This window comes from Stegodyphus dumicola, chromosome 5, assembly GCF_044657685.1.
Source record: "Stegodyphus dumicola isolate Sdum_Otavi_A_Nest chromosome 5, ASM4465768v1".
NCBI lineage: Eukaryota > Metazoa > Arthropoda > Arachnida > Araneae > Eresidae > Stegodyphus > Stegodyphus dumicola.
The window spans coordinates 12,369,869-12,393,900 of NC_140772.1; the positions used below are offsets into that span (position 1 = coordinate 12,369,869).

General features: G+C 36.1%; 1 protein-coding gene across 1 annotated transcript in view; it reads right to left on the reverse strand.

The window, feature by feature from the left end:
* Nucleotides 1–336: 336 nt before the first annotated feature.
* LOC146997050 (uncharacterized) overlaps nt 337–24,032 on the reverse strand; it is a 35,555-nt gene continuing 11,859 nt past the window's right edge. Inside the window, exons 3-6 of the mRNA XM_085816454.1 lie at nt 13,964–16,629; nt 12,530–12,578; nt 1,532–1,646; nt 337–461 (exon numbers count right to left, since the gene is read on the reverse strand). Coding sequence (XP_085672580.1) covers nt 15,079–16,290 — 1,212 coding nt within the window. The 5' untranslated portion in view covers nt 16,291–16,629 and the 3' untranslated portion in view covers nt 337–461; nt 1,532–1,646; nt 12,530–12,578; nt 13,964–15,078. The remainder of the gene's footprint in view (nt 462–1,531; nt 1,647–12,529; nt 12,579–13,963; nt 16,630–24,032) is intronic.

A 24,032-nucleotide genomic window follows, 5' to 3' on the forward strand; every position in this document is an offset into this window, starting at 1 on the left:
GTGACTTAAGCAATAATATACATGATAAATCGATAAATTTGCTAAGAAATGTAATTTTATGCAAAATTGTAGAAATAACAAAAATCATTAAATATTTTCCCATTATTGGCAATTGTACCACAGGCGTAAGTGTCTGCATGCCAATGTGAACTGACTTTAAGTAGCAACACTTCTTTTTAAAATAATAATTTTAGACTTTTTGCATTATTGGATACTGCAGTTTTAGGTTTAACATGCAATTTTTCTGTCTTTCTGAAAGGGATACGAAGTTTAAATGAATGCAATTATAAAAGAATTTCAAAATATTTGTTAAATATAAAAAATTTATTTACATGGAAAAGTTATGACCAATAACTAAAGCAATTCTTATATATGCATATCTTGTTCGAAACATTGTAACAGTTTCAGTTTCCATTTCAGAGGTCTGCCACAGATTTTCTGCACAAGGGACAAGCACCATTCTGTAATTGAGATTTAAATTATAAAAAATAATAAATAAAATATATTTAAGCATGGTTAAAAAAATTATGTGAGAACAAACTTAAAATACAGTGTTTCAAAAAGAATATACGTATTTCGAATGCATATATTTATTAAACTGTATGACATATGAATATGAAACTTTACACACATATCTACGAACCTCTCAATTTCAGATTACGGATGTTACAGATGTTCAATATGTCCTCCATCAGTGACACGAACAATATCACATCGATTCTCAAATTCCTCCCATACTCGGGCAAGCATGTCTGTCGTCACTGATGTTATGACAGTACAGATATGGTTCTTTGCATCTTCAAAGTTCGGTAAGAGTGGGGGTACATAAATATTGTCTTTAATGAAACACCACAGGACGAAGTCACAGGGGGTCAAATCCGGTGACCTTGGAGGCCAGCTGAGATATGCAAATGCCACACGTTTGCATTTGTCATTAGGACACAGAGCCTGTAACAAATGTAACTTGTACGGCTTCATAACCAACCGACGTCTCAAAAACACGCCAAATTGTTGTTGTAGGTAGTTGTAACTCCTGACTGGCACAACGAGTTGATTTTGAAGGACTTCGTTGGAAAGGAGTTTGAATTTGTGTAACATTTTTGTCAGGAATACGAGGGCGGCCAGGACTCTTTCCTTTACATACACATCCTGTATTTACAAACTGTCGATACCATCTGCGAATGTTCCACTCATTTGGAGGATCACTTTCGTATCTCAACTTGAAACGACTTTGCACTGTAATCACGGAATTGCATTTCACAAACTCGAGAACACAATATTTCTGCTGCGGAGTAGCCATTTTAAACATGTGACGGTTACCACGCAAAACAGAAGACAACTGACATCTAGCGGCTATTAATATAAACTAGACTATGTGTTCGTTTCGCCAATAGTTTGGACAAAATAACACTTTTTAGTAAGTATATTCCTTTTGAAACATGGTGTACATTGAATACATCAGATTGCATATGCAGGTGTATGAACAATATCCACATGCATATATCTTTAAAAGACGATGGCCTTTACTTACCATTCTAAACCACTGAAGAAGACATTCCTCATGATAAAATGTCTGCATGGCAAACATGTCGCTTTCTCCGTTTCAGAAAGAACTTCTAAACACACACGACAATTTATTTTCTTATCTGAGAAAGAAATGTAATTAAAAAAAATTTTTTTGAAAAACCATTCTATAAAAGAATCACTTCATATAACATATAAAAGAAAAAAATACTTGTTCTAGCTTTTAAAATTAAACTGATTTATTGAATTCAGTAGCATTAAAAGAAAAATTATTCAGATTTCTAAAATAAAAGAAAATTCATTAAAAAAGTTTTTTCAATGTAACAAATTTCATGAATAAGTAAATCTTTCTTCATTTATAAATCAAAAAAAAAAAAAAAAAATTCTATTATAAGCATTACTATACCATCAAATAAAAACAACACAAGCGTTTTTCCCTGCCTTAATGATCTAGCACCTCTGCTTTTGAAAAGCATAATTTAAGTATACAATTTTCTAAGCATAATTTCTTATACTAATTAAGAGTCCAATCATCATTGTTTAATGCACAGTGCCCCGAAAGTCCTTACCTGGCTTTTATTTTTGTGTGGGTCAAACACATATACTTCCAATTATAAAACTGTTTAAAATGATGTAGGGGTTTTGATTACAAAACTGTTTAAAATGCAGGTAATTTTGCATTTTTAAATTGAAAGACATCAATTTCATAAAAATTATGAAATTTTACCTTTCATATGTTCATCTAGTCCCTATACCTATTAGAAAAATTTCAGAATAAAACAAAAAATGCTTGAATCGCATACAAAAAAATTGAAAAAGATATTCGATATTAAAATTGAATTTCCTAACAAGCTGTACACAAATGAAAGAGCAAAATTTTTATATTTGTACATAACTAAAAATAAAATTTCAGTTAGGAAAAAGGTTCTTGATTAATATGCATTTCTATCGATATTATTTTGAAAAATACAGATCAACATAATATTTTGCAAAATGCAGATCTCGTATACAAAATCTTGTAGAATTTCCATTACATATATACACATACCTATAGATCATATCGGCAAAAATCTTTACGTAGTACAGTACTCGCCACTTATTAAAATTACTATCTTTCCAAGCATATTCGAGTAATTACAAACGATATCAGTTTTAAACTTTCAATGTAAATAATGACTACCAATTAATTAATTTAAAAGCATTAATTCAAAATTAACACTAAAATTAAACTATTTATGCAATTTGGAAACTTATTTTTTACAAAACTACTTTTATAAAACTGATGATATTTCATCCCTTACAAACAACTGTTCTATGTGTCCTCCCCCTCCCCCAAAATTGTTCAAAAAGTTTTTAAATTGCATTCTCGTTTCATAAAACAGCTAATAGCTTTTTTGATCAGCGAGTTTTCAGCTCCAGAATTATTCTTATTTCAGTGATTTTCTGCATTTGATTCATGATGGCAAGTTATTGCTATCATTTCTGCAGTTTTTTTTAACACTTTCGTACTCAGTTTTTATACACGTTGTTTCAATATTGTTGTGAATTCACACACATTTTAAAAATGAATCCACATACCTTCTTTCACTGATACCTGAAACAAAAGCTCTGTAAAATCCAAATTTTCGAAAACTGTTCTTGACTGGTTACCCTGCAGTTAGCATCCTAGACTCTAGTTATTTAGACTAGCAGTTACTTAATATGCATAGTGTATTGACTTTTTTGAAGTGCTTGCAGAAAATTCAGTTTTTTTTTTCCATTATTTACTCAACATCTTTTCTTTCTGCAATTTGTTCTATTTGCAAGAAGACGCATTAATGTTTTTCAGAAAAGATCAGAGCTGTTTGATGCATGGTTATGTGTGTGCTCCATGTTTATCTTTTCCCATTTTTGAGCTTGCTGTCCCATTTCAAAATAAAATTAGTAAAAATACAATACACTGGTAAAGTCCCTGAAGAACTCTAACAACTTGTTCTTTGGGTATGAAATAACTTACACATTTGGTACTAGTCACATTTTCACAAGCAAGGTTCAAAGCTTTTATGACAAGTGACATAAGTTACAGTACATAACTTTGACATGCGACAAAATAACCTCTTGTTGACCATCCTTCAACTGAAAGCAAATTTAATAAATCTATGTATCGAGATAAACTCTGGCTGTCACTGTTATTCATTAAAGAAAAATGGTCCTAAGATCTTGTTATGCAGACACAAAACACTAAAATTCACTTTCTGGCAGTCATGCTTCAATTTCCATGTGACATGAAGATTTTTGCATTCTCAAATTCTCACATCATGTAAAAAAAAAAAATTATTTACTTCTAATAACACAGCAAAAGTTTATAGGATTACTTCTTACAGGGTACTCGCAATAATAGGGACATTAAAGACTCCCATACCAGGGTTTCCCAACATTTTTTGGCCCCCATGCACTCCTTTCACTGCTGCTAGACATTCATTCCTCCTTTTGGAAAATTGAAAAATACCCTCAAATGACATGCTGGGCAATTCCCAAGAAACCAAAGCAAATACTTCCAAGGGAAGTATGGTTGCAAAGCTGAAACTTAAAGGAATTGATGGAAGAGCACCACCAGCAATGGAGGCTGCAGCTTAATTTGACTTGGACACAGGAAAGATTGACAGATTAAGAGTTCTTTCTAGATTCTGTGGCTGGCAGTGCATAGCTATTCTTATTTGGTGGAGTGATAGGTCCAGTTAATTCTGATAAAGAACAAGACTCTAGCCTAGTAGACAATCTGATTCTTTGAGTCAAACATTCTTCTTAGAAGGCATTTAGCCACATGAGACAGAGCAATAATAGGTCTGTGATGCCCATAGATGTCCGGGGCCACACTCCCGGTACATTGAAGGAATCAGCTTGTGCTTTCCCTGTCTAACTGGACTAGTTAATTTGTTGAACCTCCTTCGTGCTGGGGATAGGGGCATGGAATTGTTCTCCTTTAACAAGAAATTCCCAGTAAGCATGAGTCATAAGCTTATGTTCCTTATGTACCTTCTGTTTGCACACACCGGCCATCGCTACTACCAATTGAGAGATTTAGTGAGGTCTTTGCACTCGCTCTCGAAGTGGCTTTCGGGTCACGCCGCTGCGCTAATGTTTATTTTTGGCCAGAGGAAAATTTGGTTTAATTTTGGTAATCATCATGGTGGAGCTGAAGGTCTAATTTTGGTTAGTTTAAAGAATACTTGTGAGCATTAGCAAATTTACTAATTCTGTGATTTTCAAAGCAGAAAAAGAAATCTTATATAAAATACAATTACTTCAACGAGTTTTTTTAGTATAAGTGACTTTATAAAATAAAATTTTAGATAGTGCCTCTCATTTAATATATGAATGTCTAATTCAAGTAATTCCAGCTACATTTAAAAGTAAAAGTATATGTACATAAGACAGAAAATAAGTTAATTTTTTTAAAGGTAACTGCATCCTTTTTTTTAAGTATGATATTTAGTAGTCCTAAAAATCCTATGCACATTATAACAAAATATACATTAAAAACTCTGAAATCGAAACATGCAAATAAGAATTTTTAATTATCATTTAATAAAAAGTAAGGATAATAAATTACATATTCACAACAAGCCTTTTCTGGAATATCCTATTCCTATCCTCCAAATGCTACTTTTCTGCGATAGTCTACTGAAAATTAGTGTTCTGCTTTTGAATAAATGGTTAAACAAGGAACCATTTATTCAAATTAGAAAATTCATTTTAGAAATTCATCGAACTGATGAGGCATCATGCAAAAGCAATTTTAAAAAAACTTATGATATTCAAAGGAACACATCCTCAATTAATTATTTGAATCTTTTTGTAGCAGTCATCTTTCATATAATAATATAACTTATTATTTTCTGCTTCTCCTTGTGCACAACGCAGGAACTAAAAATGTTTTGATCTAGCAGACTTTGGATTGATTTTAATTAAAAAATATAACCACAGGAAGACTAAATACCACACAAAAATACACCCCCAAGTTTCCACTCTGGTGTGAACTGATGTAAGCGAAATGTCCCCCCATCCCCCCCTTTTTTGTGCCAATGAACCTGAGTGAATGCAACTTTAAAATCTTAAATACTCAAGGTTCTGCATATTCTGGATAACGAAAAGTTTACATTTGTGCATTTCTGTAATATTTGCATATGTGAAAATTGTTAGATTTGTTTTAGAGTCCTTGGCACCAGTTGGGCCTTTTCTAAGGCATCCTGTAGCACATGGAACAAAAAAAAAAAAAAAAAAAAAAAAGGTTTCAGATTTTAAATTGCATTTAAAGGGACTTTTTTTTTTTTCATTTTGTGTGCTACCTTTATTTATTAAATAGCATGTTCTTCGCACTTAAACCATAAAATTAATTCAATTCAACAGCAATATAACAAAATAATTTAAAAACAGCATATCTTTAAAATTTCCGACACACGCTGTATGGAGAGAAAAAAAAATTTTTTTTCTGTACAATGTTGCCACTGTTCACTTTGAAATCCTTGAGTTTGTTAACCAAAAATTCCTTAAAGTTTTACAAAATATGAAATCGATAATGAAACAAATTCCAAATTTGGGGTTCCAGATGCCCATATTCGCAGGAGGATTACATTATTCAAAATTTGATGGCTCTAGGTACTGTTGTTTCACCACAATGAGAGAAACATACATACGTTTATACATTATTTAATTTTTTTAATATAATACAGGGTGATAATATTTGGTGGCAACAATTTGAAAATAAAAACAATGCTAATAGTGAATCAACCTAAAATGCCAAAACGAAATTAATAGTCCTTCTGGGCGAATTCCCCTTTGGACTAAAAAGCTTTGTCAGTATTATAAATTTGTCCAGGAGATATTTTACTCAATTTTTGTTATTAATAAGTTTTATGAATCAATCTACAAATTGTTCAGTTGCTTCTGTATCAGCTGAAACATTTTTGCACGAAATTTTTAAGTGACTTTCTATCATGGCAATTCTAAAAGTTGGTAAACCAACCTGTTGAATATAACGTACTCAGTTTTTAAGTCCCTTTCTTCATGAAAAATTTTGGCAAGGCACATCCTGGCTGCAGTTCTGTTTCATTCATCCATTTGTAATCAGTCGATAGATGGGGCAATCAGAAAATAATTATGATTTAACAGTGGAATTGCTTAAGGAAATATATGGGAAGACAGAAATTATTGTAAGATCTCATATTAACCAGTTGTTAAATTTAAATGCTGTCAAATCAGCTTGTATTTAAAACAGTTACTTGGGAGTTACATGATATAATAAAAATCCAAGTATGCAGTTTGCAAACTCTTGGCGTTTAACTGAATTCATACAGAAGTTTGTTGTCCTCATTACTTACTAAACTTATTCCTGATTCTATTGTGTTATATGTATGTTATTTTTATAGACAGCACGAAAAAGATGATTCTTGGAATGTAACAGAATGGTTAAAATTTCTTAGGAGAGAAATAGTAGTGCGAGAAGGAACATTTTTGTTTCAACAAACAAGGGACAGTAATGATTCAGTTAAAAGCTTAGAACATAAGCAATCACCTAATAAGATTAGGTAAGGTGATGTACGGTAGCACATGCGCAGATATGAAGGTAGACGTAATGGGGAAGTGTCTGAGTAGTACAAAGCATGTTGTCGGTGTAAGATCAGTATTTCTGGCAAAGAGATTGCACGCCGTATAGCAGTTAAAATCACATCGAGTTGCTGCCTCCGCGAGAAATGGCGAATAATCAATCTGTTAGACGACATCTGGATGCTTTTACCCGAGGTCGAATCATTGGGAAGTTGGAGAAAGGCCGCAGTGTGACAAGTGTGGCTGCAGAGTTCGGAATTGCTCACAGCATCGTTTCACGACTTTGGAGACAATTTCAAACTACAGGAACAGCTATCCGGGGGTTTAGTAGTTGTCATCCACGAGAAACCACACCCGCAGATGACCGGTATATTGCCTTACAGGCCAGAAGAAACAGGCGGCAGACAGCGGGAGAAATCGCTAGACACACGACACAGGCGACTGGACGACCGATATCGCGTTTTACCGTGGCCAGAAGACTGCACGGTGGTGGTCTGTTTGCACGATGCCCTGTACGGTGTGTACCTCTAACACCTGCCCATCGGAGAAGGCTTCTCTGTGGTGCCGGGAACACCGGAATTCGAGAGACAATGAATGGGGACGAGTACTCTTTACAGATGAGAGCAGATTCAGTCTGAGCAGCGATTCTCATCGCATACTCATCTGGAGAGAGCAGGGAAGCTGCAATTATCCCTCGAACATCATTGAAAGGGACAGGTATGATGTGGCGGTGTTCTCGTTTGGGGAGACATCATGCTTGGTAGTCGTACAGACCTTCACATCTTCGACGCAGGTTCAGTCAACGGTACCCGTTATTGTAACGAGATTCTTCTTCCATATGTGCGTCTTTTTAGAGGCGCTATGGGTCCGCAGTTCCTTTTCATGGATGACAATGCACCATGTCATCGCACAGTAGCTGCCGAACAGCTCTTAGAGAGTGAGAATATTGAACGTATGGATTGGCCGGCACGATCTCCAGATCTCAATCCCATCGAGCATGTATGGGATTTTCTAGGCAGACGCTTGGCAGCTCGTACCTTACCACCAGTAACGATTCCGGAGCTTCGATTGGCGCTGCAAGACGAATGGGCAGCAATGCCTCAACAACTCATTGACACCCTCATTCTCAGCATGGGCAGACGCTGTGAAACCTGCTTAGCAGTCAGAGGAGATCATATCCCCTATTAAAGACCGGATGTTTCTTGCTGGACACCCATCACAGGGATGTTTCGGCCTTCAGTCGCATTGCGCTCCATGCTACTTTTTTCAATAAAGCTTCTTTTTGTCCCTCTGATTTCTCTTCTAGTAAGTGTTGCTTACATTACTCATGTCCTTAGGTATTGGGGATCTTACGGTATTAAATGTGTTGATTTGGAAAGCTTTTGTACAAAGTTATATTGAAAAAACCGTCTCGTCCTTAATTTTTGCACAGTGTAATTGGTAATCATGAATCAGTTAGGAGTAGATAAGTGAGTGTACAGAATAATGTTACATCAGTGATATTTATGCGAAAAAGTGGACACAAGGATTTACAATATTGCACATTCCAAATTCCAAATTGAGAAACCAATGGAAGTAACAGGATAAGCTTTGTGCATAATGTAACCCCCTATATAAATAATGGACTGATTTTATTTCAAAACATACATGGAAGTCTGGATTCAGTAACGGAAGTTACCGATTAGTAGGGTAAATAGTCCCAGTTATGAACATAGGACACAATAACATTAGATTAAGAGGAAACTAGTGTATTACCAGGGTAATAGATATAACAGAAGATTGAGAATTAAAGGAAATAGATATGCCTAGTATTTACAAAGATGATGAACAAAACCATGTATATTCCATTTCTCAAAATATTCAACCAATTAAGATAGCTGATATAAAATTTGATGATGAAAAAACTGATATCTTAAAGTTATTAAATGAGGTTAGAGATTGCTTGCTCTTAATTTAAATGAATTAGGTTGCATGGATGTAATAAAAATGGACATAAAGAAAACGGACGGAAGGAAGCCTGTAGCTTCTCGCCCCTACAAAGCAAATATAGCTGAACATAATGTGATAAAAGAAATTGCTAAATGGAAAGATAATGGGATAGTTTCCAAAACTAGATCCCCTTATGCTTATCCAGCGTTACTAGTAAAGAAATAACCAGACAACATTGAGTGGTGATTGATTACTGCAGACTTTACAATCAGACAGTAAAAGATAAGTTCCCTTTCCCTCGAATATATGATCATTTAGAGTGTTTAGGAGGATGTAAAATTTTCACTACTGTGGATTTAATCCATGGCTATTTGTAAATACTGTTTAGAAGAAGACATTGAAGACAGCGCACAGTACTCCTGATGAAACAGGACCATCCGAAAGAATGACATTTGGGTTTGTAAATGCTCCTGCTTAGTTTCAGCATCAAAAGTCAGATGTCCTACGCTCCTTGTTGAATACTAAGGTGTTGTGTTATGTGGATGATATACTTATTCCTGCAAAATCTTGGGAAGAGATGATTTTCAAATTAAAAGAGATATTAGAATGCCTAAGAAGGGCAAATTTAATCTTGAAATTATTAACATACAAATTTATGAGAAGTTGATTTTCTGGGTTTTATTACAAAACGAAGGTGGTATAAGACCAGGCTCTTGAAAAATAAAAGCCATAACAGAATTTCCAGAACCAAAGAATATACACGAAGTGCGAAGATTCTCGGGTCTAATTGGATTTTTCAGACGATTTGTGCCGAAGTATGCATTAAAAAACGAACCATTGACCAGATTGATGCAGAAGAATCAAGACATCGAGTGGAAGCAGGAACAAAAGAAGTCATTTGAACTTGTAAAGAAACAACTGACTGATAAGCCCATATTAGCTCATTACCAACCGCATGCAGGTATGAAGTTCATTGAGATGCAAGCGCAGAAGGTTGAGTGGAATCCTAATGCAACATGGTGAAGATGGAAAATGGCAATCTTGCTTTATTGCGTTAGCAAGAAAACAACAAAAGCGGAGAAGAAGTACCATTCTAGCAAATTGGAGTTAATAGCAATCGTATCGATGTTAGACAGGTTAAAACAATTCTTAATTAGCATAAAATTTACAATTATTACCGACTGCCAAGCCCTTATATACATAAATGCGAGGAATTAAAATTAAGGACTTCCTGCCGATTTTGGTCGAAATCAATAACTTTTAAGGACCAAGAATAGATTCCAAAAAACTCTTAAGGACTCTTTAAGGATCGTACGAACCCTGCTGAGGCTTATCCAGGGCCAGTGCTAGACATTTTGTGGCCCAATGCAGTCTCTGTGTGTCTGAAATTTTACTGCCAAGCTTCTGTCTAAATTCTGAAAATTTTGTCCCCCCCCCATAAAGATTTTGCCATTCCTTAATTTTGTTGCTTTGTGCTTCTCTAAACTCTAAAAATTTTGCCTCTCCTATATTCTGCTGGACAGAGCGCCTACACCAGCTCGCATTGTTCCTGGTATTATTTGAATAACCAGTGAATAATTCTCAATTCAAGTAGCAGTAAATGAAATCTTTCAGCATATAAATATCATTGCATATGGAAAGAAATTTCTGTTAAATTTCTCCTCATCAATGGACTCAGCGGAGTGAATATAAAAAGGTTACCCATGTTCTTTGGTATTCAGTTTCTAATATATTAAAAAAAATTGTTTAGACATCACTGCCTCACTTCTCAAGTTGCAGTGTGTTGATACTTTCATTCAGTGATGGAAGCAAAAAATAATTATTCGCCAGGTTGGCATCAGTACCAAAATGATATTACAAATTGGGATTCTCCACATCTTTCATTATAAAAAATATAAAATTTGTAAGCATAAAAAAATGACAAAGTGAAGAGAGGGGAAGGTTGCTGGTGATCGAAATATCTGGATTTTAGATCATTCCGGGTATCGGACATCCAGATTTTGTACTTTCTACTGAATTTTTCATTCCTACACTCAGTAAGAAAAATTCCTATTATATAGTATTCTCAAAAAGACTTCACAAAATTACAATTGAAGGGAAAAATCCATGTTAAATCATTTTAATTAAATTTATACTCCAAGGCAAGCTAAAAATCTCAAATTTTAAAATGAAATACCTTCGTCAATTTTGCTGCATTATTATGAAAAAATATAAATTTTGTAAGCATAAAAAAATGACAAAGTGAAGAGAGGGGAAGGTTGCTGGTGATCGAAATATCTGGATTTTAGATCATTCCGGGTATCGGACATCCAGATTTTGTACTTTCTACTGAATTTTTCATTCCTACACTCAGTAAGAAAAATTCCTATTATATAGTATTCTCAAAAAGACTTCACAAAATTACAATTGAAGGGAAAAATCCATGTTGAATCATTTTAATTAAATTTATACTCCAAGGCAAGCCAAAAATGATGCCAAAAATCTCCAATTTTAAAATGAAGTAAATTGCTCAATTTTTGCACCATTTTATTTTTTGTGAGTATAAAAATTTTCCTAAATTTAACTACAGGGACAGAGGGACTTACATACTAAACTGGATTTAAAAATTTAAAAGTGCCAAATATTAGCATCATTTGAAATGTTTTTGTATTACAATACATCGTTTGAAATCTGGACGTCCAATATCCAAAGGTATGGACAACCAGCTAAAAATAAATTAAAAATACAAAATGAAAGATAGAAATGGAGGAACAGTTGCTAATTTATGATGTTCAAAAACAAAACTAGGCTCATCAAGGATTAATCATGGTTACATGAAATCAAAGTAAAAAATTTTATGCGTTTGGGGAGTTTCTGTTTACGAAAAATGGCCAACAGGAAAATTAAAGTACTAAACAACTCTACAAGCAATTCAAACAGCTTAAAATTAAGAATTCTGAAAATCATGTTGAAAAGATAATAATCGGGTAAAAAAGCTAAGCTTCGAGCATGTAATACTACATGCATTTTACATGGCTTTACATAATTTTTTCATTATACCAAAATCAGAAAAATGTTTTAATAAAATGAATGCATGTTTTACAGCCAATGGAACTCAAAAGCATGAAATCGACCACAAATCAAACATTTAATGACATTTAGAAAACAAACAAATATTAATTACTTTGAATAAAAAGGGGATAAATGCCTTAAAAAAACAGTTTTTGAGAAAGCATGTCTTACTAATTTCTTTTCTTCGAGGAAGAAATTATAAATCTGTATTACCTTAAGAAACACACTACAGATATGCAAGTATTTAGCAAAATATTCAGCTATGATATGAATCTAATAGTTGTTTTAATTAATACAATTTGATGATAATTAGCATAATGGAATAAGATAAGCACAGGATATCATAATACAGAAATGTTTCATTATAAGTAAGGAGGAAAAAAAGTTTGGTGTGAAGTTAAATGATTAAAATGGAAGCATATAGAGTTAAAATGCTTACCAATGTGCTCCTTTGATACAGTTACATTTTCAGTTCAAGCCATTCGTAACTGTAGAAAAAAAAGGAATTATAATTCATAGCAAGAATTAATCATACACATGCCACAAGAATCACCTACCAAAGTTTAAATGATTTAACAATTCCGAGGTCTAAAATTTGTTATTTATTAGGAGTGATATGAAGGGGGGAGAGCATTAATGATAGCTTCATGTACCATGGGTGTTATTTAAACATGGAATTGTTAAGTATTCTTAGCTACTTAGAAAGAAAGTGAAAAATTGCTGTAAGTCATAAAAAATGTGATTATTCAAAGAGTTTTATACGAAAAACAAAATAATTTAACTATTTTAAAGAATGTTCTTTTAACAAGAATCTGAAATTTATTAAAAGGTTTATTTAGCACATTTAAACTATCATTTTAATAACATAATTAAAATTTTGGTGGTTACCTTCATACATATATATACACTGGTGTGCAAAAATTAAGGACAAAGTCGAAAAATTAGCATATCAGCTGAACGAAGAGGCAGAGCAAACAGAAAGACCAATCAGGAGATTAGGTAAGGTGATGTACGGTAGCACATGCGCAGATATGAAGGTAGACGTAATGGGGGAGTGTCTGAGTAGTACAAAGCATGTTGTCAATGTAAGATCAGTATTTCTGGCAAAGAGATTGCACGCCGTATAGCAGTTAAAATCACACCGAGTTGCTGCCTCCGCGAGAAATGGCGAATAATCAATCTGTTAGACGACATGTGGATGCTTTTACCCGAGGTCGAATCATTGGGAAGTTGGAGAAAGGCCGCAGTGTGACAAGTGTGGCTGCAGAGTTCGGAATTGCTCACAGCATCGTTTCACGATTTTGGAGACAATTTCAAACTACAGAAACAGCTATCCGGGGGTTTAGTAGTGGTCGTCCACGAGGAACCACACCCGCAGATGACCGGTATATTGCCTTACAGGCCAGAAGAAACAGGCGGCAGACAGCGGGAGAAATCGCTAGACACACGACACAGGCGACTGGACGACCGATATCGCGTTTTACCGTGGCCAGAAGACTGCACGGTGGTGGTCTGTTTGCACGATGCCCTGTACGGTGTGTACCTCTAACACCTGCCCATTGGAGAAGGCGTACATTTGTGGTAGCTAAATGCAGCAGCATACTGTAAGGAGCAAATAAATTTTATTTCTTTTACATAAATAAATAATTTTCTTAGAAAAAGAAAATAAAAGCTAGAAGAAAGAAATATTTTTCTGATATTAACTGTAAATAAATAACTTGAACAGAAATAGCAGTTTAATTGTGTACATGGAAAAAAAAAAAAAAAAAAAAGTTTGCAGTTAGATTGCAATGCAAATTAATCATATTATAAATTTAAATATTTAAAATTGCCTCTTTTTAAAAAAGATTTTAAGTAAGCTTATTTCACTTACTCTTATCCATTTTTCCTTTGTTTTGGTACATCCTCCTTGTGCGTTTAGATTGTACGCAATCACGTCCCACATCTCTCTTTTATTCTTAGCCGTGAAGTCCTGAGTCAACTTTCCTCTAAAAAAAATGGGATTTTCTTCCATGTAACAAAGCAGCATATTCTGGTGAGAGTGAAATGATGGGAGAACATTCGTAGAAATTCAGCCGGCACGCACTACAAATTGCGTCACTTCTCTGTGCTGTGATTGGTCTAAAGCTCCGCGAAATCTTGTCCCCTCTCAATACAGTCAAGTGGACTCAGCCGCGTGTCAACCGAGGAACACAGAATGGTTTTCTCCGATAAGTTGATCGCGGGAGAAGACACCAGTTTTTTTCGAGTCAATGTTGTTCGTGCAAGTAGTCGATGGGTCAGCAATTGTAGAATAAGCGTCCAGACTGGGTAGTCTGCCTACGCTTCCAGAATGCATTGGTACGTTGATCTCTGTAGGCTCAGCAAACCACGAATCCTCGCGGCGGCGACCACTTTCAGCAACCGAGGAACAGCAAGTCCGCCATCTTGTTGGGAACTATAAATCACGCCATCTGTTGTCGATGGGTGCAACTTACATATCCTCTTCACGGTTCTCCTTATCATCCGGTCTGCCTTCTTCAACGTGTCTGCGTTCATCGGGGTCACACACAGCTGGTGGAGTAATCTGGGAATCACAAAGTCGGATATCATCCTTATTTGCTGGTCCGCACTCAAAGCGGCCCTCCCAATCTTCTCCAGCCACCCCTCCAGCATACTTAAGGTGGAAGGTGGGACAGGCCCCCGAAGAGGTGAGAAGTCAATCCCAAGATATCGGAACGTTTCCTCGGCCGTAACACTTGGTATGGTCTCACCGTTTACTGTCCAAGTCGTGGCAATATCAAGAACCGTGTGGTCCCGGTCCCTCCGCCGGACCAAGAGCAGAGAGCGGCACTTCTTTACGTTGAGGAGCAGCCCAAAGTCTCGACAAAATCTGTCGATGATCTGCAGCTGCAAGATCATATCCTCAACGCTCCGTGCTAACAGAATCAAATCATCTGCATATGCTAAACAGCCCAGACGCGCAGTTGTTCCGTGCAGTGCCACACCTCACCCCCGTCCAGCAGTTGGGTCAGCAATGGATCGACAGTTTCCCACGCTGATGTGGGTGACTGATTTCTCATAGAGATCCCGGATCATCGACAAGAGAAACAAGTTCTCACGGATGCCGGGGCATGGCATGAAGCCACGTTGACTCTCGCACAGGACGACTACGCTCTGTAGCCTTTTTGTCATGAGGGCCGTGAACAAACGCATCAGTGCGTTGCCAATGGAGATCGGTCTCCATTTCACCATGTCCACAGGTGTTGCGCCTTCTTTCGGGATGAGGACCTTCCGTGAACTCAACCAAATCTGGAAGATTTTGGCAACATCTCTTACGACAGTTTGCTTCTTCCCTCCCTTTCGGTATTTGAGGTCAGCAAACTGAAGGCCATCAGGTCCCGCCGCAGACTTAGCTTTACTGTGGTTGAACACCTCAGTCACCTCTTGAATGGTGATCGGAGCCATCAGTCTTTCGCACGTACCCGTGAGGTTAGGTGTCTTTGGCAACTCGCCGCAGATGTTGTTTGGCATTCCAAAGACTTCGCTATAATAAGTCTCTGCCACAATCAGATCAGAGGGTGCCAAACCAGTATCGCTGTTATCTAGCAGCTTGTGGGCAACTCTACCTGGAACCAAGTCGTACAGCCTCTGGCATTCCGCGTAACGCAAAATCCTTTGGCTACTACTCTTCGACGAGGTCACCCTTCTCTGCTTCGCCTTGTGGCTCGGCTTTTTGGGTTTATGCCTGGGTGTCTCTATCCCCAGATTCATTACCATACTGGTTGTGAGCACCTCCATCTCCTTCCATAACTCCAGGGTGTGCTCACTTGCTATGGATGGAGCATCGTGTCCGCATCCCGGGACTTCATGCCCTTTCAGACTGTTTTGTTGGTCATTGATCCCCTGTGGGATCTCTGTTGGCTCTGCTAAGTCTGCATTTGTGTCCTGACTTACCAACGGCTGACTGCCACCAGCAGTCTTCCTTCGGGTGGCTTTGACTTTGTTGTGTATTTGGACTTGCGTCTTACCAGGCAGTTTGGCCAAGGACCGCTCAACCTGCTCCCTGATGGGTGCAGTGCGTAGTTCCTCTATCGTCTCCAAGAGTCGCGTCGTGTCCGCTTCGGACCATGGTCGTGGATTGGTGGCTGAACTGAGTGCTAACCTTTCCTGGTTAAGCACGGCTAAGTGTCGATGCCTCCGATGCTGTGCGAGTCCCATCTTTGAAGTAAATCTCGCACCACATTGAGGGCAAACGTGATTACTCTTGACGGGAGCCGTTCGGCACCCGCTTACGCATTTCCCTCAGTGGATTGTGATAAACAAGTAGTTCTGACTACTTTTGCTGCATCGGTCACATCTAGCGAGAACCACCCTTTTCTGCTTATGATGCGCCGCGAAGCTCCCGAATCCCGAGAACTCCTCCCGGCAGTCTTCGCATGATAGGGCTTCCACAGGTACATCAGCAAACACTTCGCCTCCTCTCTCAGTTTGATAGCTTTCAGTAGTAGCAGTTGTCATCGGCTCACCAGAACCAAAAATTAAAACTTCAGAGTTCATCTGGAATAGAAACGTATATGAGCATTGGGCATTGGCATAATCAACATAAATATAACTTAACTACTACTACTTAACTGGGCATTAAATACACTATGACATATATGGCCACTACGGTGAGTCATAGCAACTCCCAGCCTAGCAGTGGCGTCCTTCACTGCTTCGGGTTTTTGGAGAGGATGCTGAAATAGTCCCAACTCCTGATCTCCCACCCGGGAACCGGGCAGGGCAGCATTCAAAGTGGCCCATAGGGTCGTTCCACTGTGAGCTCAATGCTCCGAGTACCCAGCTACCTCAGGGTAGTTGGTGTCCCATATCCTCGTCGCTGTTTCTGATGGTGTATTTGGGATTGACAGAGAGGCTCTAGGTTACGCTGTCACGTCGCCTCCGACTTCCACTATGACAGCCCAAGGACATTACAGTGGGAAGCATTCAAGGGTGGCCCGAAGGCCGTCCCACTGGAAGTCTTAGACTCTGGGTGCCATCCACCTGAAGTAGATGGTCCTGTATCCTCTGACAGTATATCCGAGATTGACAGAGAGGCTCTAAGTTACGCAGTCACGTCGCCCTCGGCTTTCACTTCTGATAGCCCATAAGACGTTACAGTGGGAAGTGTTCAAAATTCCACGCTGCTTCCTACCAGCGGGACCGATTCTTACTCAAAGGAGGAGGAGGGATTTACTCGGCTAACAGCTTCTTAGCCGCTACTGTCCTACCGCTTGTCGTCTCAGGGACTAAGTCCCTGAGCGCGGTAGTACACGCTGACTCTGAAAGAGAAACTAAGTCAACCTAAGTCAATCCCTTCCAACTGGCGTTGCCCTTAGGCTCGATAGCTGAGTCGGAAGTCCAGCCCTTCGCTGGTGGAAAGATAAGGCGGCCCCCGTTAGCCTAGCCCCCAAAAGGGGTAATTTCCAACTTAAGAGAGTCGTAGTTACTCCCGCCGTTTACCCGTGCTTGGATTAATTTCTTCACTTTGACATTCAGAGCACTGGGCAGAAATCACATTGCATCAGCACCGGTCACCGCAATGCTTTGTTTTAATTAGACAGTCGGATTCCCTTAGTCCGTGTCAGTTCTGAGTTCGGCTTACTCACTGTTAATTGAATTTGGTAGATATTTATAAACTTTAATTGATTTTTCTAAAATTAAATTTACTTGATTCTTTCTTTCACAACCCAAAATTTAGTTTCAATCCAAATAAAATTTGCACACCTTTTCGGATTTATTTTTTTAATTTGTATTTCTTAACAATTTTTATAAATTTTTTGAAAAAAAATCTGAATTATAACCTATAAAATTTTTACAATCATCTTTAAAAGTAGAAGTATTTCTAGGTTTCTAGGTATATCTTCAAAAATATTAGTTTTTTATTAAATATTTCTGAAGACACATATGAATTTCTATAATGGCCGCACTTTATATAAATTCATAATATTTTGATATACCGAAATATTACATTCTTTTTGGATTATTCATTTTGATTTCACATTCTTTTTGAATTATTATTTACATTATACATACACCGAAATTTTACATCCTTTTTTTGGGGGGGAGGGAGACATTACTCGTAACTATGGTTTCCACATTTTGTTACGATCTTCAATGAGTTTCCACATTTATTTTTAACTTAACATTTCCAAAAACAATTTTACAGAGAATTAATCAGATGAAATCCTTTCAATTTTATTTATGTTGAACAATAAATACAGTACAAAGTCCAAAATCCAAACGTCCATTATCCGGAATGATCTAAAATACGGATCTCAAAGCCACAAACATTTTTTTTTTATTAATGCTTTACGCATGCACATTTGATTTTTTCTTCCATAATAAAACATGGAGATTTTCACTTGAAAATTCCGATTCTTAATTTCACTTAAGGCACTAAATAAAACACCTCGTTATGGAAAAACAATCACGTAAGCATAAATTGGCTCCATAGCTGAGTATCTACTTGGCATACATCTGAAACCGAAACATTCACCTATTTTATATCTCTGATGCCGACCGAGTCATTATTTATTATAGTTTACTTTCATCATCGCATGTTTATCAATGCATGAGTTTCAGTAATAACTTATGCTGTGATGTCTAAACTTAGTAATTCAATAACAAGAGTACGGCAACCTTTTATGCTAACATTAGGCTTGGCGATGATTATAGATTTTTAAATGTTCTAAGAAATGTCGACGAGGAAAAATTCAACAAAAATTTCTTTTCATATGCTAAAAATAGATTTTGTGAATGAAACTCACAGGCCAAAAGATTACATTTAGTGCTATTTTAATTAAGAATAACTGATATATTATTCCCCATAAACCCAGAAGCGGCGGCAGAATTTAGGGAAGACGAAATTTTTGGAATTTAGGGAAGCACCGAGTGGTAAAATTAAGGGATGAGAAGTATTTATGATTTAGGGAAAGCACTGGGATCCATAGTTTAGGCACAGTGAAAATCTAGAACTTACGAAAGCGCTTTGCAGCAGAATTTAGGACCTATAGAGACTGCACCAGGCGGTATCGAGTGCCGGCCCTAGATAAAGCCTTAAGTATATGTGGGAGTTTATTTATTCAGGTGTGTGTGTGTGTATTGAGAATACGGCAAAGCACACTAGGGCTATCTGCCTAAGGGGAGGGATGCCTTTCGTGGAGGACTTTCTAAGGGAAACTGGCTCGTATACACGTTACACATGGGGAAAACCAGGAAAACGCCCATGCAGCCAGCCCGTTCGCAGAATTTATTTATTCAGGACTCAGATTAGTTTGAAGCATGTGCAAGAAATAAACATAGGTATAGTAAATAACTAAACTAATACAGTTCAGGCTTAATTCAGTACTCTATAGGAGCAAGACAAAATTTAGCAAAACAACTTGGCCTTCGTCGCCAAGCTTGTGATACACAGCCAATAATGTATAATGGACGTTATTAAGTTAGACTAAAATTATCTTTACTGATTCTAAGGCATTTCAATTAATGCAGCAGACTGCGCTGCTCTCTGGTCTTCTACGAGGGCCATCCAGGAAGTAGATTACGTTTCCGTCTGTGTCCGCTAGGGGCGGGGCTAGCGCGGCCATCTTGGGGTCAGAGCGTTGCGCAGCTCAGTCTCCATCTAGCCGTGCTAGTGAGAGGTTCGTGCTGTGCTCCGTTCAGATACTGTGATGGTTTGAAATGTCTGCGTTACTTGAAAATCCCGCGAGCTGCGAGGTGCGCTCAGTAATAAGGTTTCTGACTGCAAAAAACTGTAAACCGATAGAAATCTATCGGCAGCTTCGTGAAGTGTATGGGGACAACATTATCACTGAAGGTGGAGTGCGTCAGTGGGTCATAAGATTTCAAAATGGCTGAACCAATGTTCACGACGAAGATCGAAGTGGAGACCCAGCATAGTGACCGCCGAACTTCTCGAAAAAGTCGATGCTAAAGTCCGTGAAAATCGAAATTTCACAATAATGGAACTTTCTTTGAGTTTTCCACAAATTTCGCGAAGTTTGTTGCACGAAATCATCAGCGAAAAGCTTGGTTACCACAAGTTTTGTGCAAGATGGAAGGCAAGAAGAGGTAACGAAGTAGTTGAAGGCGCAGGCGGCCGAATTTTTCGACGAAGGAATTTCCAAGCTCGTACATCGCTACGATAAATGCCTTAATTTATATGGTGACTATGTAGAAAAGTAGTATTTGAGTGTGACTTTCATCTGTATATAATAAAATTTGTTTCCTATACTTTGTTTATTTTTTTATTCCAAAACGTAATCTACTTTCTGGATAGCCCTCGTAATTTGATCCAGCTTATTATTTTTTGCAGACTGTTTTTATTATGGCAATTTTATAAAAACTAAGCTTGAACTTTCGATTATGTCGAAAAGTGTTTTCAATTCTGGAGTTGCCAAAGGATCTCCATAGTGAAACCACGTTTTGATGTCCCTTAAACAAAAAGTGGAATTTCTGCAAAAAATGGGTAAAGGCATATCTGTCTCAAAATTATGCGAGGTGTATGGCATTGGAAAGTCCACTATATATGACACAAGAAAAAAGAAAAAGGAACTTTTTGAATTTTTTGTGGAAGCATCTTAAACAACTTGCATTGAAAGAAATGTTTAATAAAATAAACAAATAAATATTAAGCTTTGTAAATTTTGTTACCCTTTAGATCATAATTCTTCTTTATTTCATATATTACGGTTTCATATTTTTAATTGTATAATTTCTGCATGCCATCTTATCAGATTTAAATTGATGATCTATTATCCAGAAAAATCCCAAATCTTGAATCGCTGAAATCCCGACCAGTCCAGATTTCAGACTTTGTACTGTATTTATTAATACCATATGAAGAGATACTTTTAAGAATATTACTCAAATTTTTAATGCATTTTATTTTCACTTTTTTTAAGTGTTTGTTAGAGTAATTTTTTAATTTTGCAATGTTATTGTCTGTTATTTTACTTTAACTTAATTTTATATACAACAAAATTTATTTTGTAGATTTCAAAATTGTGCATCATATACATATTTAATACTTCTAAATATGTAAAACAATACATAAAAATATTATAAATAAAACATGCTTATCTTCTACTACAGATATGTTTAACAACAACAAAATTTAATACAATCAAAAGTCGTTAATTCGGACACCCATAATCTGGAATGATCTATAATCCGGACATCAAAGCTACAAACTTTCTGCGCATGCGCACAGGCATTTACGAGAGCGCGTAAGACCTTTACGGCTGCTAATATGTTTGTGCGCATGCGCGTTTAATGTGTAACGGAGGTATAAGCTGAGCTAAAATTATCTAATTCAGTTAATGTTGCAGATTATGTTGTTCCTTAATCTTCGAATTGGATCCGGCTTATTACTTTTTGCAGACTGTTAGAGCAATTTCATAAAAGTAAGCTTGAACTTTCGATTATGTCAAATAGAATTTCCGATATATATTTACTAATATGTAATTTGTATCTACAAAGCGAAAGTATGTTTTGAAATCCGAAATCTGTTTATCAATTTCACGCCGCAGATTGGAAGTTGATCTGTCAGCACTATCCTTATCTTAAGGGCAGATGTTTTTATTTTATTTGGCTTATAATTCCTTACTAAGTGTAGTATTTCATCTTGATGTACTCTGTCTTTGATATGATTTAAATCAAGTTCCTCGTCATTATAATTCGCTTCCAATAGTGAAGAAAGTGACCCAGAGGTTATTGAAAACGAAAACACTTCGATTGACAAGTAAGTCGGTATTCTCGGCACAGCAATTACGGGACTTGAACAGCGGAACTTTGTAACTGAACAAAGAAATTATGTCTGTTTATAAAATTAAAGAGAAAGTATTATCACAGAAAACGAAGCAACTTAAACAACTTACATTGAAAGAAATGTTTAATAAAGTAAACAAATAAATATTAAGGTTTTTTTTTTTTTTTTTTTTTTGTAAATTTTGATACCCTTTAGATCATAATTGTTCTTTATTTCATAAATTACGGTTTCACATTTTTAATTTTATAATTTCTGCATGCCATCTTACCAGATTTAAACTGATGATCTATAATCCGGAATCGCCGAAGTCCCGACGATTCCGGATTAACGACTTTTGACTGTAATAAGATTTTTCTTTTCTTTCATGGTTGCAGCAAATGCAAGAAATAAAAATACTTCTGAAGATGTTTTTTATGTTGAAAGGTATTTAGTGGCATTAACTGCACAAGATATTTTTAAGCAAGTTGTAGCTTCTATTTAAAAGAGCTGCTGATATTATCATCCAAGACTCATATTTTCAAACTACAGTTAATTTTTATATAAACATGAGGTTTAGAATAATCACTTTCCTAAAAATCAAATAATGACACAAACATCACATTTGTGTTGTATTTTATATGTGTTGGGTACATGCTCAGTGATGATTACAAGATGTACACATACATCATTTATTCTACATTGCTCATCTACTATTCTATATTACAGTTATGATTAAAGATAATAATAGATACAGTTACATATATAACATCTCCCTTTTTTATAAAAAATAATAATAGTAGTAAAATTAAACATATTCTTTTAAATAATAAGGTTTCTTAACAGTCCTACCAGATCGAGTGACGTAGTTATGTCCATTTGAAAAATTTGATGATACTATACCTCTTTCACTACTTGGTGACACAACACTTCTGTTAGATTTTGAAGGACTTACAAGCACATCTAAATTTGTAGTGCTCCTACTAATTTCATGTATCTCGGGTTCATCTATAACTTCATTCTCATAGTTGTTTTGTATTGCAAACTCTTCCTGATTAGTTCCTTTAAGAAGGTCTCTTCTGTTCCTTTCTACAATTCTTCCATCTGTTCTTATAATCCTATATGAACATGGTCTTTCTGCTTCTTCTATAATTTTCCCTCTTTTATTTAGTTTTTTCTCTTTCTCTTTTATGTAAACATGATCTCCTGTTTTCAGTGGTTTTAATGGTCTTGCATTCCTATCATAATAACTTTTTTGTAAGGTTTGTCTCTTCAGTAAATGTTGTTTATGGTCTTCATATCGTTTAGCTTGGACAAAATTCTCTTTTATAGGCATCAATCCATTTACTTTTCTTCCAAACATCAAATCTGAAATAGGAGAGTTACGATATTCCAGTAATAATAAATATGGATCCTTGTTGTCAACTACAGCTTTTTCTAACATTCACTTGACAGTTTGAATATGTCTTTCAACCATTCCATTAGATTGTGGGTATTTTGGACTTGAAGTTCTGGTTTCAAAATTCCATCTTCTTGCAAAATCTTTATATTTTCTGCAATTATATTGTGGACCATTATCCGAATATACTATTTTCCGAATACCACGTCTTGCAAAAATTGATTTCAATTGCTTTATCACTGCTACAAAATCACACTTGACAAATCTTCCAAATGTCCAATTTCAACATATTTGCTAAAATAATCTATTACTATTAGATAATCCCTTCCTTGAAAGTAAAAGAGATCTGTTCCCAATACTTCCCATGGACCATTAGTTATTTCGTTATATATCATTGGTTCTTTAGTATTAGCTTTTTGTAAACTTAAACATGTTTGACAATTCAGTACCAAATCTTCAATTTCTTTCAACATTCCTGGCTAATATAATATTTCTCTTGCTTTGATCTTGCATTTTACTACTCCTAAATAACCATAATGAATTCTGCTTAACATATCTTTTCGTAAACTTCTTGGTACAACAACGCAGGAATTTTTAAATATTAATCCATTTGCTTCTGATAGTTCTTCTCTGAAGTTAAAATATGGTTTTGCCAATTCTGGAACCATACAGTTTTCATCTGGCCATCCAGTTTTAATTAATTTTCTTAAAACTTGTAGTTCTTCATCTTTTTCTGTTTCCAGTTGAAAAACTTCCATTTTACCATTAGACATT